The sequence below is a fragment of the Barbatula barbatula genome, assembly GCF_947034865.1.
Source record: "Barbatula barbatula genome assembly, chromosome: 10".
In the NCBI taxonomy this organism is placed as follows: Eukaryota; Metazoa; Chordata; class Actinopteri; order Cypriniformes; family Nemacheilidae; genus Barbatula; species Barbatula barbatula.
The window spans coordinates 3,841,011-3,859,137 of NC_136773.1; the positions used below are offsets into that span (position 1 = coordinate 3,841,011).

General features: G+C 39.4%; 1 protein-coding gene across 4 annotated transcripts in view; it reads left to right on the forward strand.

Moving 5' to 3' along the window:
• The window catches only part of arhgap42b (Rho GTPase activating protein 42b), a 97,368-nt gene that overhangs the window by 61,787 nt on the left and 17,454 nt on the right, over window positions 1-18,127 (forward strand). For 2 of the 4 annotated variants that reach the window (XM_079466019.1, XM_079466021.1), the window contains exons 5-15: window positions 4,037-4,138; window positions 4,359-4,469; window positions 8,504-8,608; window positions 13,762-13,891; window positions 14,467-14,567; window positions 14,640-14,749; window positions 15,364-15,420; window positions 16,795-16,873; window positions 17,189-17,228; window positions 17,512-17,574; window positions 17,888-17,962. In XM_079466019.1, coding sequence (XP_079322145.1) covers window positions 4,037-4,138; window positions 4,359-4,469; window positions 8,504-8,608; window positions 13,762-13,891; window positions 14,467-14,567; window positions 14,640-14,749; window positions 15,364-15,420; window positions 16,795-16,873; window positions 17,189-17,228; window positions 17,512-17,574; window positions 17,888-17,962 — 973 coding nt within the window. The remainder of the gene's footprint in view (window positions 1-4,036; window positions 4,139-4,358; window positions 4,470-8,503; window positions 8,609-13,761; window positions 13,892-14,466; window positions 14,568-14,639; window positions 14,750-15,363; window positions 15,421-16,794; window positions 16,874-17,188; window positions 17,229-17,511; window positions 17,575-17,887; window positions 17,963-18,127) is intronic. The other 2 variants (XM_079466020.1, XM_079466022.1) reach the window with 1 other exon arrangement.

An 18,127-nucleotide genomic window follows, 5' to 3' on the forward strand; every position in this document is an offset into this window, starting at 1 on the left:
TTTTTTTTCTTGAAAGAGCTTTATTTCATAGACGCAGTATAGGAAGTTTCTAAAGAGGTGGTGATAAAACTGTTATTGATTCTGCTGAATCACTTGGCAGTGCTCATAAACTCAGCGGATGATACTAAGCGCTGCATCCTCTACGGTTATTTTGTTCCTGTGATGCAGCTGATTGTCTGGCCACGTCACATCAGTAGCCCCTATATGATGTCAAGGGTTAATTCAGGGCCATGGGAATGAAAATACACACAGGCTCGGGTTTCACTGGCCATTTCCTTTCAGCTCTGCATGACTGTCTGTGACCGAAGTCACGGATGTGCCCGGAAAAGCATCTTGCTGTAGTACTTAATATTGTTTTGGCCATGCAGTACAGTGCACCGTCAGTACTTCAAGAAAAATGTGCAGTTTACGTAAAACCAAGCACACTGTTTTAAGCTTTTTATATGCGTGTAGTTTTACAAACCACTAACACTCGTCTTTGGCTGTTTGTGCTATAAACAATGAATCAGATCATGCTGGTTGTTGAAGAAAAGTGTTACACTTTACAATAAGGTTGTATGTGTTTACATTTGTTAACATGAACTAACAATGAACAATACTTCTACAGCATTTCTACAGCTAACAGCTGTATTTGCATGAGCCTAATTACCATTAGCTGAAATGCGTTTTTTTCTAATTTGGCGCTCGTTTTTACGATGTCTGTGAATTGTCCAAATGCCTCTCAAAATGCTTGCTGCGGATGTGAAAAACGTAGAAAATCGAACCCAGTCCGAATTTTTTAATGACAGACAAAATATCGGAGGTGTAAAAGTGATTGACACGGCGTGAGGTGGTATTTTTTTGTTAACGTGCAGAAATTTTGGACTCAATATGCCATGGATAAGTCTTGAGGAGGGTTTATTAGACTTAGGTCAAATCCAGACAATCGCATGGCAAAAACGTAAAAGATTTCCAATGTGGCTAATTTAGCTAATTCGTATGAATTCGTACAGTCTCATCCGTGCATTTTAGTGCGATTTGCTTTCGTGCCAGTGACGTTAGGATGAGGGGCGATTTAGGGGTGGGGCTTTCGGTTTACATTTTTTTTCTAGCAATCATCTTTTTTTGTATAAATCACAATGTACTTATTAGCCACCTAGTAAAATAGTTACGAACTGCCGTGAGATCAGGTTGGTCAAACCACCAAAACCCACCTGGCTAGCATTGTGGTGGTGACTTTTGAAAATCATCTGTAGTCTTCAGAAAATCTTTTTGGTCTTTTTATAGTTTTTTTGCCAGGCGGTACAGTGTAGAGAGACAGGATGAGAGAGAGGGGTACAGAAAAAGACCACAAAACAGGATTGGAACTTTTGTTTACACACAGTCCACTGGACCACCGGTGCTGGACCACATTTTTTGCCCTACTTATTTATTAAGACTGGACACATTGCAGGTTGGAATCAAATGTAAATATAAAACAAAAGCACTGCAACAAAGCAGCTACTGTTCACGGTCCAAATAAAGCCTCTGTTACCTCACATGCTCCCACTCAGAGCAGTTTCGAGATTCCATGAAGAAGTAGTGCACATTTACATATGACCTTTGAATATATGATAACTCTGAAATTCACAAATTGTATCTCTGTCTGAAAGGCCTTAGGCTGAATGCTCAGGTGTGAAAGGCGTCTGAATGCAGACACGAGCATCTGAGGATGCAGTGCTTCTGTGGAAACGCACCTTTTTCATGGCGTTTTTGCACTGAAAAAGTCATACACCCAAATATATGAAGTAGCACACGTGAAAGATATGTTAGCATTTGAGATTAAGACATTTATATCAATAGAAAAGCTGTCCGTTTTACACCATTGTGACTGTCATGTACATGACCAGGTGCAACGAAAGGTTCTTCACAGCGATGCCATAGAAGAACTGTTAAAGAACCTTTTTCACTACAAAGAATCATTTGACACAGAAAGGTTCTTAATATGTTCTTTATTCAACCAAAAATGGTTCTGTTATGAAATTATTAAATGCATAATTTATTTAGGAGTGACGTAGTAAAATACTCCCACTGGAATGTATTGGAGATATAGAAAGAGCTAGAATTAAAATCTTGTCGTGGATACTGAGGCCCATGCATTGCCAAACATGCTGCTTTATTTTCTCTCAAGGAGAAGTTGAATTCAAAAGAATCTTCTCACAGATGTTTTCCATTAGTTACTAAAAGGTTCAAAATAAACAAAATAAGTAGACCATACATGTGCTCTGTATTTGAGAATTCTGTAGCTCTATGATCTGTGTGAATCGAAACCAGTCTAAAAAAAAGACCTCCGTCATGAGTCTTAAATAACATTTTGTTTTGTATTCGTTGGCTCTGTTGTTTCTCTGTTGTGCAAATATCTGTGGGTATTTGAGAGCTACAGTGAAGGACAGACTAAATAACTGTTTCAGTATGTTCCTTGCTGTGTGTTCACATAGAGCGCGAATGAGGCGTCAAAAACGCGCTATTCGCGAGTAGTTGGACGCTTGAACATTTTGTGTTTACTTGCTTCATTCGCGCGTGAAATTCACTTCATTCGTGCCATTCGCGCTATTCGTGCCATTCGCGAGTGAAATTCGCTTCACGAAAATGTATTTACAATTTACCAGATTCTCCGACCTCCTCACTCACTTTCTTCCAAGCAAGATCCTTTTTATTCCTATTTTTATAAAAATATGAACACGTATCATATAGCTCCGGGTGTCCACACACTGAGATGAGCTTGTCCTCCATTTTGTATTTCTGCCTCTGCTCGCTACGTCGTCTACGTCACTACTAGAGCAAGCTCCTGATTGGTTAGCGCGGCGCGAATTTTCGCCAAAGTTCAGATTTTTCAACTCGCGCTAATCGCGTCATTCGCGCCGCCTCATTCGCGCTATTCGTGCCGCAAGCGCGTCTATCACGTCTTTGCATTGACTTAACATGTAAATGACTCGCGCTTGACGCCTCATTCGCGCTCTATGTGAACACACAGTTACAATTTACTGTATGTCTTCCAAAGACTTGAAATATAGCGCACAAGCTGTTTTTTTTTACTTTTCTGAGCTTGACAGACACGGTCAGTGTCGTTGTATATAAAAGCACTCGCCAAAGATTCTTTTCGTGGCTTGGCAATGACACGAGGGTGAGAACATGAAAATAGTTTTTCAGCTTTTTGGTGAACCTTTCCTTTAATGAGTCAGCTCTGAGGCTTTACATAGCGAGCTTTCTGTCTTCACCTGTCAGGCAATGAAATCTTATTAAACGTTGACCCGTAGACCGTAGACGAGTTACATTCAAATTGCAGTCAAGGTGACTGTGCAGTATTCAATATGAGCTCTGAAGAAAGTTTTGTGCCCCTACCATACGTCTGCTGAGAACAGAGAGCTCATAAGCACGTATGAAGAAGTATAAAATCATCTTTCAGCTTAGTTTGTGCCTTTTTATTTTCTTTGGGGTGACAGTTCACTTATTTGCCTGCAATACATCGATTTAAGCTTTAAATGTAGATATGTATAGCACCTACATATCTCACTGGAGTACAGGAACAGCATCTGTCGCGATAATAAAGTATAAGAGTGCCACCTAATGGTCTGGCAAACACATCACAGGTTGACGCTGGACCTAAAAATAATAAAAAATGTAAGTAATAAAATAAAAATAATTAATTCAGCTGTATTTTTTTATTATGACTCAGATCAAAACAATCCAACTGCAGTTTGATTGATATTACAATAAGTGGAATGCACAATAAAACTATATAAATGTTTAAAATGGAGTTATCTAATTTTGAAACCAAACTCTTCAGATGGATGGATGGATTGATGCACACTTTGCAAGAAATAATGAACAAAAAGCTCAAAATGGCTCAGAAAATGTATCTAAAAATACTATGATTGTGTTTGCAGACGTCATGTGTTTATGAAACAAAAATATGTTATAGATAACACAAAACCACATCTAAACAGAGGTTTAGATCACAGACTTGCACATGAATGCGAATTAATTACAAATAACAAGTTGCTACTGTGTTTTATAGGAGGGAAAGAAGAAATTTGACAAGGAGACCGAGAAGTATTATTCAACAATGGAAAAACATCTCAACCTGTCTTCCAGAAAAAAAGAAACAGCTCTCCAAGAGGTAAAGCATACAGCAAACGATTCTTTTCTGCTTTTCAAGGATGTTCCAGCATGTTTTGTTCAACACAATTTCCTACACAGAAAATTCTCCCAGAGTGCTGCCAGAAATTCTCAGATGTAACCATTAACCATATTCCAAACACGTCCAAATGAGCGTGTGATCCTGGCAGTCAGCGCTCCGTCGGTCTCCAGGGTAACGACACTCTTTCTTCACATTGCAGGCTGATGCGCAGATTGATAAGGACAGACAGCTTTTTTTTGATGCCTCGCTAGAATACGTCTTCAAAATTCAGGAAGTCCAAGAGAAGAAGAAATTTGAATTTGTTGAGCCGGTAAGTACACCATTTTGTCATGACACTCTCACCCTTTCGAACACATAGAACCACAGAAATACGTACAGTATTATATGCATGTCAAATGTCTATCATGTTGTATAATGTCATGATGAGAATGAAGCCATCTGGTCTGTTATGATTTTGCAGCCAACAGGAGATGGCCGAGCTGTTCATGAGCAGTGAAGTCATAATCTCACTGTTCTGTGATGCCAACTTACTTAAAACTTCAGCTGTCATTTTCTGTCCTACAACCGCCCTCTCTTAACTTACAATGTTAAGCAAAAATGCAGCCATTAGAATATGTAAGCAGTTACACAATAAATTCCATAGAAAACTTAAAAAATAAAACATTCAGCAAAATCTGAAGCCCTTGGTGTAATGATTTGTGTTAGTGGAGAGCTAAGGAGTTAAATGTGTTTGATCACATTATTCGGAAGTAGTTAATGATCTGTATAAGGGTCAAAGACGTAAAATGACCCCATCAAAAACATTTTACAAAAGTGATGTTATCTATATAAGGGTTTTAAATGTTGCTGGTTACTTGTGGATCTCAAAGAAAAAACTAAACAAGTTTAAAAAGGTGCAAATCGGATTTTTACTATTTACTATTTACACAAAAGTACCGCAAATTTGAATGAAAAACAGAAAACCACGTAATTTTACTGGGAAAATTTATATTTTTACGTATATTCCTGGCGCCCCAACTGCCAGACAATATCAGTTTTTTACAGGATTTTTTACAGTCTGCACTGCAAAACTGCAAAAAGTGCAAATTTAAATGATAAACAGAAAAAGACGTGAAATTTTACAGGAAAATATTTTACTGAATACGTTTGGCTGCGAAGCTGCCAGAATTATTTTTACAGTTTGCCCATTTGGAAAATTTTAAAATACTGCATTAAAATACATATTTTCATACACCAATGTACTACATATACAAAAAATTCTCAATAAACTACTCTAACTCAATGCAAAGACATGTATAGAGTCGCTGAAGACGAGAGTAACGGGTGTTCTCATCTATACAAGTTTTTAGGCTGAAAATATTTGTCAGTTCACGTCACTCACACGAAAATTACGAACAATTGTTTGCGTTTGGTGTGAACCCAGCATTAGATCTAACTCAACTGTTCTATTTTCAGGCACCTTGAATAGAAGTTCTAAAGACTATTTTCGATAAATGTGTGGAAAATATATAAGACTTATTGAAGTGTAATACATTTTAGTCCTGGGCTTGCTTGCATTCACAAAAGAGGAAAAAGTAACCTATAGCCAGATATTTTAATACAAACTCATGGAAGCTCAGTTAAGCATTTCTTCCTCCAATGAAGCATTCAACATCCTTCAAACCCAAGTCATCTGAGCTATACTGTTTATACTCAATTTGAAACTAACATTTAAGATAAAAGTGAAATCTTGTAATAATAACAAACCTCGGCTGAGGTTCAAAAGAGCAACATCTAAACTATAATATTTTCGGCTTACTGTAACACATACTGTAGATGGGTATGTGTGCGTGTTTACTGTTGTGAACACAATCCACAGTATTAAACATGAAATAGCTTTGAGATAAATTAGCTCTTTGTTCAGTTATTTTCATATTTGCATCGACTCCTGCGGATGTCTAAATTCACACTCAGCAGACAGAGCTCCAGCAATACAGCTCAACCTCGCATATGAACGCAACCGACATAACTTACATGACTCATTCCTGCATTAGGCATATTTATACGCGTAACCGAGGGCTAATGTGAGCCAGAGAATGTGCTGTTTAGATTTAGAGGGCTTTCAAAGTGTTTATCACCTGGCATGAGGTAAACAACACGCTTTATCTCCCAGAAGCACTGCAGTTTGGTCTAATGTCGAGTCTCTGTGTGTGATATCCACATCTTTGAAGTTTTCTGCCAGAACAAACTCTTAAGTACTGCGTCAGGAGCAGAAGAACATGAAATGAAATGCTAATGAAAACGCCTAAGCTAGCATTTTTAGCACAAAAATACAAGAGTAACACACATAATTATCAATATTTAAACGAATAGTTAGATTTAGATTAAGTTATTAAGTTATCTGTTGACAACATCTGTGACATGCTGTGAATTACCATAAAAACAATTTAAGCACATCCCTCAGTTCACTAGTTCACACTTACATATAATGGATATGAAAAGATGTGCGTATTTGGCAAGCTGACCAAAGGGAGGGCTCCGAGTCCTGGATCCGACTACACGCCCGGGAGCATTTACAATGTATATAAAACTGCAAATGTTTTCCAGACCTCTAGATCTTTAGCAGACATTTACGGACATGCCTGTGCTATCTGGGCATACACACTGAGGTGTGCAGGGTGTTATGATGAGAACAAACAGGGATGGGGGACGAATACTGTATGCAATTATCTGTTTAATCTGACAGAATTGTTAAAATATATTAATGAAATAACTAACCAAAAGCTGGTTTTAATGCTTGTTTTGTTATTTTACATCATTTTTGGTAATCTCAAGCCCCCTTAGAAGCTTGTTTCACCCACCCCCGGTTTTAAAACAGTTCGCCTTAGGTGAGTTGTTTTGACCTGCAAATATTGTTTGACCCCTGACCTATTACTTTTGAACTGTTATTGTTTTTAACCTCTTCACACCCCTTCTTTCAAAATAACACAAAAGCATTGTGAAATCCCTGTTTCCACTGACGAAACGAGAACTGTGTTTTATCTGCTATGTTGTGTAACATCAATAATGTTAAGTCAACTTTATTTATATAGCGCTTTTTACAATTTTCATTGTTACAAAGCAGCTGTACAAGAAAACATATTGACTGTAAGCAAAACGTATAAGGTTATGCAAGTCAAAACACAAGTCAATTATCAGACAAGACTATAAATTCCTATATGCAGTGTTGATTAAATAAAACTATAAAATTCTAGCAGCCCCCCGGCCAGACAAAACAGTATGCAAATGGTGGCGAGGAACCCAAAACTCCATTGGAGGAGAAAAAAACCTTAGAGGGAAACCAGGCCTGACCAGGGGATTCCAGTTCCCCTCTGGCAAAAGCTGCAGCCTCTGCACAAGCTCAACAGTGCTTTCATAAGACAAAATAAAATAATAAAATAGATTTTAGATCATCATTAATAATCTAATAGCAGCTGAAATTGTGTAGTGAAAATGTGTCAAGTCGCTGTGTCCTTCTTTATGCAGCTCTATCATCACAGCTTTTGTCAGGTCTGGGCATGGACTGCATCCTACTCGCTCTGGTAGCCTTGAACTGCGACCTTGGAATGAGACAAAACTGGCTGAGATTAGAGTACTATTCTGCACTCTTTGATGCAACAAATACATCAGTTGTTATTGGAAGTGTTCCTGGCCAACTAGTGCAGCCTAAACCTTCAGAATATTTATAATATGATCGTGTAATGTATGCAAGATTAAAAAGATGCATCTTTAGTCTAGATTTAAACTGACAGTGTGTCTGCCTCCTGGACAGTGCGGGGAAGACTGTTCCAAAGTTTAGGCGCTACATAGGAAAAGGATCTGTCGCCTGCACTTGATTTTGAAATTCTAGGTATTACTTACTGACCGGACGCCTGAGAGGCATTGTGCACGTGATGGACTATAATATGAGAGAAGTTCACTCAAGTAGTGAGGAGCTAAATCATGTAGGGCTTTATCGGCAATAAGCAAGATATCAAAGTTAATGCGATGCTTTATAGCTAACCAGTGCAATGTTGACAGAACAGGGCTAATATGCTCATACTTTTTTGTTCGTGTGAGGACTCAAGCTGCCATATTTTTGACCAGTTGGAGTGTTTGTAATAAGCCTACAGGGCAACCACCTAATAGTGCATTACAGTAATCTATTCTTGATGTCATAAATGCATGATTTAACATCTCTCTGTATCTGATGGTTAAGGAATATGACGTAGTTTAGATATATTTTTAAGATGGAAAAACACAATTTTATAGGTGTTGGCAACATGGTTCTCAAATGACAGAGTACTATCGAATAAAATAATGTGACTTTATTTATTTGGTTTACAGCTTTTGGCCTTTCTGCAGGGCCTGTTCACATTCTACCATGAGGGATATGAACTGGCCCACGAATTTGAGCCCTACAAGCAACAGCTACAGTTCAACCTACAGAATGTAAGTGCACGTCTCCTACCAGTCCAACATTTCCTCGTTCACCTTTTTCACTTTAACCACCTCTTTGACCAGAAACATGTGAAAGTGTTTCTGAAAATACTCGCAGAGCCGCATGGTGTTAATAAAGGTCGCGTCACGTACACATAAGGAAGGTCAAACCTCGACAGGGAATAACTTCTTGCTCGTGTCTGTGCTGTTCCCTGGTCTGTGTGTCTTAAGTGCTGGTCTGTTATAAAATGCTTCCTGCTGCTTGTGTATGGCTCGGTGACCTTTCACCCCATCACGGTAAGCTCAGGGTTTTTGTGTGCTTGGGTGTCGCAGGGTCTCGGTCTGCTGAGATCTGTGCTGCAGCTCTGCGGCATGTATTCTCTGAATTAATAATGCTGTGAGAGCGTAAGACATCAGCTCTGACTGTACTTCATTATGGACACGTTGATCACAGAGATGTCTTTGTAATGGACAGGCACCTTTAATATTGTAGGAGTGTCTCTGAATGAGATATTGGGCTGTTATGTCAGTTCTCTAGAGGGAGATGGTAGAATATGGAGATGGCACATTTATTAGGTTTGTTTCACAAACCTGGGACGAACAGAATTGTTAAAGTTTTTATAGTCGATATTTTGAGGCATAAATCAAAATTTTAGAAAGAGCTGTTTTTTGGAAAAGTTTTACAGACACTTTTTTATTTATTCCAATCATGGTTTGTGAAGATCATGCATGGAACAGCAATATATATAAAAATATATAGTTCTCCCTATGAGTTGTGCTTCCAAGTTGTCAATCAGAACGCCGGAGTCTGCCCCCACTGAATACGCATGCTTCGAAGTGCTCTCGTGAACGCGCTGACAGAGGAGAATATATCAATTAAAGTCGTTATTTTGGTTTGTTTTTCGCAGATAAAGTATTCTCGTTGCTTCAAAATAAATAAATTGACCCACTATGAGTGGTTGGACCAATTTAACAATGTATTTAGTACTTTTCTGGAACTTGAAACAACTATAACCATGATGTCCATGAGGAGGCCTGAAGATCTCTGTGAACTTTTCCTTTGAGGATATCTTTAAACTGGTGTGCTATGGGAGCAGGGCTCCTATGGGGTTGAACGGTGTGGCACTATTGCTGATGGCTTGCTGGAGAAGCTTGGTAGATGGTTGACGGTTGGTGCTAAACGATTCGAGTGATGAGGGTCCAGTGTGCTTCATTGATGAGGGCGTGGTCTTGCCGGCTGTAACTTTTGAAAGCCTTGGATGACCATCGGCCGAGTGATTGGATCTGGGGCTGTGAGAGGCCCTTTTGGGTTGCCGTGGTTGCCATGCTGAATGAATGGCTGGAGAAGTGATCTGCTGGGATGCCGGCATGGAGCAAAACGGATTTTAGATTTTTTTGGAACAAGAAGCGTGTAGGGAAAGATTTAAGTCATCTGCGAAGAGGGGATCGGATGGAAATTTAGCTTGTGATCTTCTGAAGCTGAGGTAGGCTATGAGGGTTTGATATGGTCGGATTGGGGATTGGAGATTGAAGATATAGATGAAATGGCCTCTCTTGGCCTGATCCGTCTTGTTTTGATTAATTAAAAATGAGATGGAGATCAAGCACTGAAAGATCCAAAATAGTAGGGTGAACTGAGGGATCGAAGTTGGACATGGTGGTGATTTCCGAGCCTCTGAGAAATCCAAAGAAAGCATAGATGAACATTCATCGAGTGTGCGTGCAGTGTACTCTGTGGAGGGTGGTAATGCCTTTTGTCAGAACTTCTATCGTGATGGGTTGTCTGGCGTCTGGGTGGGTAGGTTGGGCTTTCTGGATGCCTTTGATAAGCATGGATGCTTGTAAGCTGGCTATGGCTAGGTGCATTGAAAATTAACTTCCGCTCAGATATCCTTTAATTGAACTAGCTTGGCGATTTTTTATGGTGTTTGGGAAAGAGTTGAACGGAATGATGGAGAGAAGAGAGAAAGCCGGGAAGGGTAGGGTGTGTACACAGTGAAATGCTTTGAAGTTCCTCCATGCCGTAAGGTAAGAAAGTAGGGTCCTGGGGAGACAGCTTGAATGATGGGGTTGAGGGAGGCATCTAGCAGGGCTTTTAGAGGGTGGTTCAATCGAAGATTAATTCTGAATATGTTGGTATTGGATTGGATTGGATTGGATTCAATTTATTGTCATTACACACATACAAGTACAGTGCAACGAAATGTATTTGGTAGAGGGTCTGTGTCCGACACCAGCATCCTGGATTTCTGAAATGAAAAATGGGCGTCAGCTATCTGTTTTTTGGACCCAGGGACGTGATTGGCCGACAGAAACAACTTGTTGCAAAGTGGAAATCCATATTAGGCTTCTGAGAAAAGGCATTAAGGCAGATGAGTGGGAGCGACCTTTAATGATCCAATGCACCGTTGCTTCGTTGTGGCAATGAACCATAATGCTGGAGGCGGACCATTCTTTTCCCCATAAATAGGCCGCCATGACTTGCGGGTACAGCTCAAAAAGTGCTGATGACCCAAGAGGCTGAGGTAAACTTGTGAGCTGGGGGGACCATGTGGATGCGAACCAGTGGCCTTGGCAAAATCCCCAGAAACCAACGGAAGGAGCTGATTTGGTAAATAAGTGGATGTCGACGGGGAGAGACCATTTCATTGTAAGAAAAAGACATTCCACTCTATTGTTTGAGGAATTTAAACCATAAACTCATGGCATGAGCTGGTTAGATGGATTAAAACCTCTTGTATGTCAGTGGAGGGAGAGGAGATGCGCAAAGTTTGGTCACCTTGTGGGATGATGCGTATCACGAAGTTCAGGTGACCGAGAATTGATAGTAGCTCGCATTTGAAGCAGCACAGGGTGTCTATGAGGGAGGAAGCGATCAAAATCTTTCTATCGTTCTTTTCCATGGGAAAGGAAGCCAGGCGCCAATCTTGCCAATTTAATCAGAGTGTTGGCTTGCTTGATGTCGTGATAATGTAACAAGTTTTCCTCGAGGGGAATTAGGCTATTAATGCTTGAAAAGGGGGAGCCTTCGGAGGATGAGAATATAAGGCACTTTCCCCCCCAAAGTTTTGCATGGTGACGGCGATGGGGCTAATGCGGAAAATGAGTGCAGACACGGAGGTACCGGGAGCGTTGCCTTGTGCACCGGTCTGTATTTTAGCAGGGAGAGAATGGGGGCCACTGGAGCGGCAAATGGGGGGGGCCTCACGCCATCACCGGCACCCAGGGCAGGGCCTTGAGGGAGGGAGGATAAGCCATAGGCCTGGGGGAGGCAAGGGAAGCCGGTGCCAGTGACGCTAACAACGGCAGCTTCACGTTAGTTGTCAACAGCGGTGCTGCCGGCCAAGAGCTTTTCATAGTGAAGAGGATAGAGTTAATGTAGTCTCGAACCCCGGTGGATGTCAGCTTGAGTTGTTCTGGAGGTTGAAGGCAATGGGGGCAGGAAAAAGTTCCTCGGAAGCTCCCGTGCTGGAAACCAGCGGGCACTTGTAGCTGCTCGTCTGAGGCACAGCCCAGACTTGCAGACGCCCTGCTGCGGCGGCCTGGGGGTGGAAAGCCTTGCCTTACCGTGGAGGTGGAAGGCACTGACTGGGCTCGAGAAGATCCGGAAGCCTGTTTCGGCTCATATGCAGCTTTCGGCTGCGAAGCAGAAATCGAAGGCGGGCCTCTGTCTGCAGGGAGAAGTAGAGGCTGTACAGCCAAGGTATGCTCAACCAAGAGGCTTGTCATAAATTGCTGCATTCAAGCTGTGACTGGAGCGCTGAGGAGTGCTCTAACATTTTGATTGACTTGTAGAGATGGCGCTGGTAAGATTTCTGGTCTATTTATGAGAGGGCTTGCTCGAACTTATAGGGTAGATGTAGATGACGTGATTGCTGATAGCGAACCAGCCGGGCTGGATTATATGCTCCGGCTTCTCCTGAACATTGTTAAAGGGATCCCGGGGTATAGAGAGATGTATGGCTAAATATATCAACAGTGGCATTGACTTTATAAATGTGAAATGAAAACCAGAGTAACTGTCACAGTATTCATAAACTATGAAAAGATATTTTAACTCGGTGGCTGCTATTTGTTTGCGGCAAAATTCTTGACGTCAAACAAGTCAACCTAAACCTCTTCTCTTAACGCTACGGCACACACATTTTCCATAGATCTAGATATATATCAGTAAAATATGAGACGTCAAACATAAGATCAGATGTATAAATACACAGGGACAGTAGGTGGCAGTATGCTGTAATAGAATAACGCATTCAGTTGCGTCTGTTCAAGGTAAACACATGCCTTAAATCACAGCTTTAAACTATCTTTAAGACAGCTAAAACGATTTAAGACATTATCATCCACTATTATCGTACTTTATACATTATGAGAAAATACTGATTAACATGGTAGCAAGATGCTTGCGGTTTGGTTATTTATTCTGTATTACAGACGCTAATGTCAGCTAAAATAGAGAGAGAGAAGACAGTATCAACATTCTGTTAGTATCAACATCAAACAGTCAAATTCTGCATAACATGCATTTTATAATTGCTAAAAATATGATTTGACAATCATTTTGTGTTATTAATGTGTATGTTTGTGATTGTTACTGATCAACAATATTAAAATTAGACCAAATAGTATCTTTATTTTCTTTATTATTATTTTAGCATACTTTATCTTAAAAGCACCTAATATCTACAGAAAAGCTGACTAGTGTGTCTTTGTTCCATGTGGCTGCCTGTGCGTGCAACCAAATTTTCAAGGAAAAGGTGACATCCTTAGGCTAAAATGAGCATTACATTAAATGTTTTTTAAGAAAATGAAAATATTAGATCTGTTTCTAACGACAAATGCTACTAGTGTAAGAATATTACAACATATTAAGCCATCTCTGTATGTGGTTCCTTATAATAAAACATCATATACAGTATTGAAAATTATTAGCACTCCGGTATACGTTATTGGTTCCAGTAAGCTGTACGTGCATTATATATTGCTTTTCATTTTCCAATTTAATCCCATATGTTTTGTTCGTCAGGAGTTATCAGTGTAACACAACAGTACATGGTCCTCTAGTCTACACATATTTGAGCTGTGTCCCCAAACAAGACAACCCAAAAAGTTTGATGCTTATGATTCGTTTGCATATGTGTTTGTTTGTTTGTCGGATGAAGACAAGGAACAACTTTTTGAGCACAAAGCAGGAAGTTGAAAAGCTGATGAACAGAGTTCGGTCTGCAGATCAGGACCAGAAGCCCCCGGGCCAGTGGACCATGGAGGGCTACCTCTACGTCCAGGAGAAACGTGAGTGCTTTACAAAGTAAACAGATGGATAAATAGCCTCTGGCCTTCATGGCCAGACACTTCTGTAAAGTTTTATAAAAACAGGACTCTAGGTTCTATAATATGTTTATCATGTGTATGTATTTTTATCTATTTGACCCTCTTGTCCTTTATCTTCCAAAATCTAACTTTTGAGGAAATACTGATCACAAATCGCTGTGTACATGTGAACAAGATTAGATCATTTCAAAATAATAATAATAATAGAATTTCAGATACCACAGTGAAGAGTTTTATCTGGTGAGGAGTAACATTGCCACCTGGTGGACTGATGCATGTCATAGTAATGCGTCAGTATATATTATAAATGTAAGGTTTACATTTCTATATATAAAAAGCTGCAAGTTTTCGTTTAATTTCATAAATAAACGTACTTTAAGATTTTAAGGTCAGGTGCAGAATTCTCAACCCCAGTGTATGATGTGTACATATAGTAAAAATAATATGCTTTTTTGGCCAAACTGTATTTAAAACATTAATTTTTTAGATATTTTTTTTTAAAGCAAGTTACTCTTCGTGTAATTTTTGTACTGCAGGACCTTTGGGTTGCACGTGGACACGCCATTACTGTACATACGACAAGAGCCTTAAAACCTTCAGCATGTGCAACACGGAGGCAAAGGCCACCAATAAACAGGTACGGAACTGATCATGTGACTGCTATAGGTGCCATTTAAAGATATCAAACTCGGTCTCGTTTTTTTATCAGAACGGAGTCACAGCGAGTTCTTCAGAGACATTCAAACTGAAGTCCTGTATTAGGAGGAAGACAGACTCCATTGATAAACGCTTCTGTTTTGATGTTGAGGTGGTCGAAAGGTGAGGAATTGTTGATCCAAATATCTATATTATTTTTTCAATATTTCCTCGTCTTCATGCATAAATCTGTATGACATTCTGTCTTCCATGAAACACAAAGATGTTTAAAGACATCTTTTTGGTCATTTCTTGAGTTTTGGTCTCTTGCATTGTACAGAACAGAGCGGCTGATGCATCCTGTAAAAATTCTCCTTTTGTGTTTCACTTCAGTAAGAAGTCATACACGTTTACAATGACATGAGAGGTATTAAATGAACAAATTGTCATTTTTGTGAACTGTTCCTTTAATTCTTGATACTGTTTCTATTTTCAAAACTTTAATTTCCTGTTTTACTGTATATTTTGTCTTCTGCGTGGTTCTAACTGTGTGTCTGTTTAAACACTGACTAACAATGGCTTCTTTTTACTTTTTTTACAACCACACGTGCACTTGTTTGATTAAACACTTGCACGTTTTACTAACTCTCAACTGATCCGATTTGTGTTTTGGGAAGTGGTTCGCAAACGTGACTTTCTTTATGTTTGTGTAAGGTTGCCTTGTTTTATTTTCTGGTTGTTTTACCGTGTATGTGCCTTGTATTTCCCCTGCCCCTTCTCTGTTTATTTCAATCTAGAAATCCCACCTATCGTGGAACTCTTTTCAGACCACTGCAATTTTTCTGTAAAGTCCGGTATGTGACCAGCCCAGCGTCTTAAAGCGCAGATGCATGTTGAAGCTCATAAGTGCCGCTTGTGATCTCATGCATTCAAAATACCGCTCTGAGACAATTTCTCACCCAATCACTTCGAGAGGATTGCATGTTGAAAACCCAACACACTCCATGCACTCGTAATTGATGCAATAGCAGTGTGATTTGATTTAACTGGCTGTGTGGTTTTACCCTTTCACCATCGCATCTGATCTGAAAACGCAAACTATCAATTGACATCCAGAAATGTTAATGTTGACATATATTTTAGCTCGGTCAACACATAGACCTAGGTAAGCATCTTTCAGGCACACTACTAATGCAAAGGGCTATTCCAAAAGGTAGGCGGATACCTACTTTTAAATGGCAAGCTTATACAACTTAACAGCCATTTAAGCTTTAATTTCACTGTAGATCGTCCACACAACCCTGCTTACTGTAAATAACAGACAAATTTCACTTAATACATCACCTCTAAAGCTCTCAACACCGCTCTAACAAGCAGGATTATTACTGTCAGTTGATAAAATAGCTCACACATTCACGGCTGAGACATCGGTGGCAGCTGTTAAACAAGCATACAGTACGAACGGCGTATTAACGTCTATGAACTTACAGTTTACACAAATCAAGTCATCACTATTCGTGAATGAATTGGTGATTGTGATTCAAGGTGCTGTGAAAGTCATTGCTCAGATATGGAAATCCTTTGACATTCTGTTGATGAAATAGCACTTCAATGTTGTATTGACTGAAGCATGTGTGATTGACATCAATGACTCACTTTTGTTTTTAGCTCAATCGTATAAAGTTTTCAAAAAGTGCTTGTACATTGTGTGTTCCTTGGACCACCCTGGAAATGGACGTTGTTTAAAATAATTGATTTTTCTAAACCAAGGTTAACACACTAATTTCAGACTTGCAGTCTAAAATCTTGTTCTCATTTATTCTCCTTCATGTCATTCCAAACCTGAATGACCTTCCTTCCTTCTTCTGAAGATCTAAAAAGAAGATATTTCGAAGAACGTTGGTAACCAAGCAACATTGACATCCATTATATGGACACAAAACCACCGAGACATTTCTCGAAATATCTTTGTGTGTCACATTCAGGTTTTAAATCAAATGAGGGTGACTAAGTGATGAAAGAATTGGTTTTTCCGTTTAATGCATGATATTGATAATTGATCCGAACATGAACACAGTTCCAAGAAATCCTAGATGGACTAGATACATTGATACAAGATTAAACATTGTGAAACAAACAAGCCGAAGCTTTACAGGGGCTCTTGAGTTCGTTGGAGCATATATGAGATGTTAATGTTTTCTGTCTGGTGTGTGCTGTATTCTCCTGAGGCATGGCATCATTACGCTGCAGGCGCTGTCTGAATCCAACAGGAGACTCTGGCTGGAAGCTATGGATGGCAAAGAGCCGGTGAGCCCATCTCTCTCACTTCTGTTTTTCTTCTAAACACTCTCAGATCATTGGGCTTTGAAATAAAATACTGTCATATGATGGATGAACGGGGAGTTTGGAAGTGTAGACTGTGTTTGGATCAGCTTTGGCGCCCCCTAGATTCTTTTACGAGAGTGTGCAGTTTAATAAGTGATGCTTAATTTCTCAGGACCCATTTCTGCAGATGTTGAGGTGCAATATTACTGTAATATTATGGTTCCAGTCTTTCAAGATTTGAATTATAACAAATTTACAACAAATAATTGGACCAACTATTTATTTCTTGTCTTTTAGATCTACAATCTTCCAGCTATTCTAAGTAAAAAAGAAGAGAGTAAGTGTTTGGGATTCTAACGTGCTACAATACTAATACTGTATCTTTATCATTTTAACATATTTTTATTGTACTGTACTTCTGACCTCACATGCCCCTCATATAGTATCTGTGTTTAACACATCCTCATTCATGTTTCCTTTTATCTCTCTCTGATCTCTTATTTCTTCACACAAGGTCAATAGTAATACATTGAGTGAGGGCAGGGTAAGCCATGTTCCCCTGAGTGTGACACGAGCTACATTAAATACATCTACTTAACATGCTGTTTTGTCTTTTGTAGCATATTTAAATGAAGCTGGCTTTAATTTTGTGAGGAAGTGTATACAGCTGGTGGAGATGACAGGTGAGTTGTGTGTTTACTGGAGGAATGACTTCATCGAGATATATTTCCTGAACATCTACAGTAGACTGTATTATTATTAAAGTTATAATTGAACTTTATTTTATCATGTAAAAGAGAGCATGAAACAACGCAAAATAGAAAAGTAAGAAATGGTCACTACTGCATGTTCAGAACTGGTCAAATACTTGCTGTTCAATTTTGGCAATTACATTAAAACTGCTCTTATCAAGTTTTTTTAGGGGGCGCATTCTCTTTCTGGAATAGCATCAGTGATGTGAATGCGTGTGTTGTGTGTGGTTTATTCTCTCACCAGGCCTCAGCACTATGGGTTTGTACAGAGTTGGTGGAATAAACTCAAAAGTGCAGAAGCTCATGAGCACTGTCTTTTGTAAGTCACCTCACTGATTTGTATATGATCACCAAATCAATGATCTGGTCAATATGACATTTACAGAACATATATTCATTGAAAATTCAGCATTAATAAATGTTTTAGCTTTTTATACAACCATAGAAAAAATTAGGAGATGATTTCAAAATTATTATTCTTAAT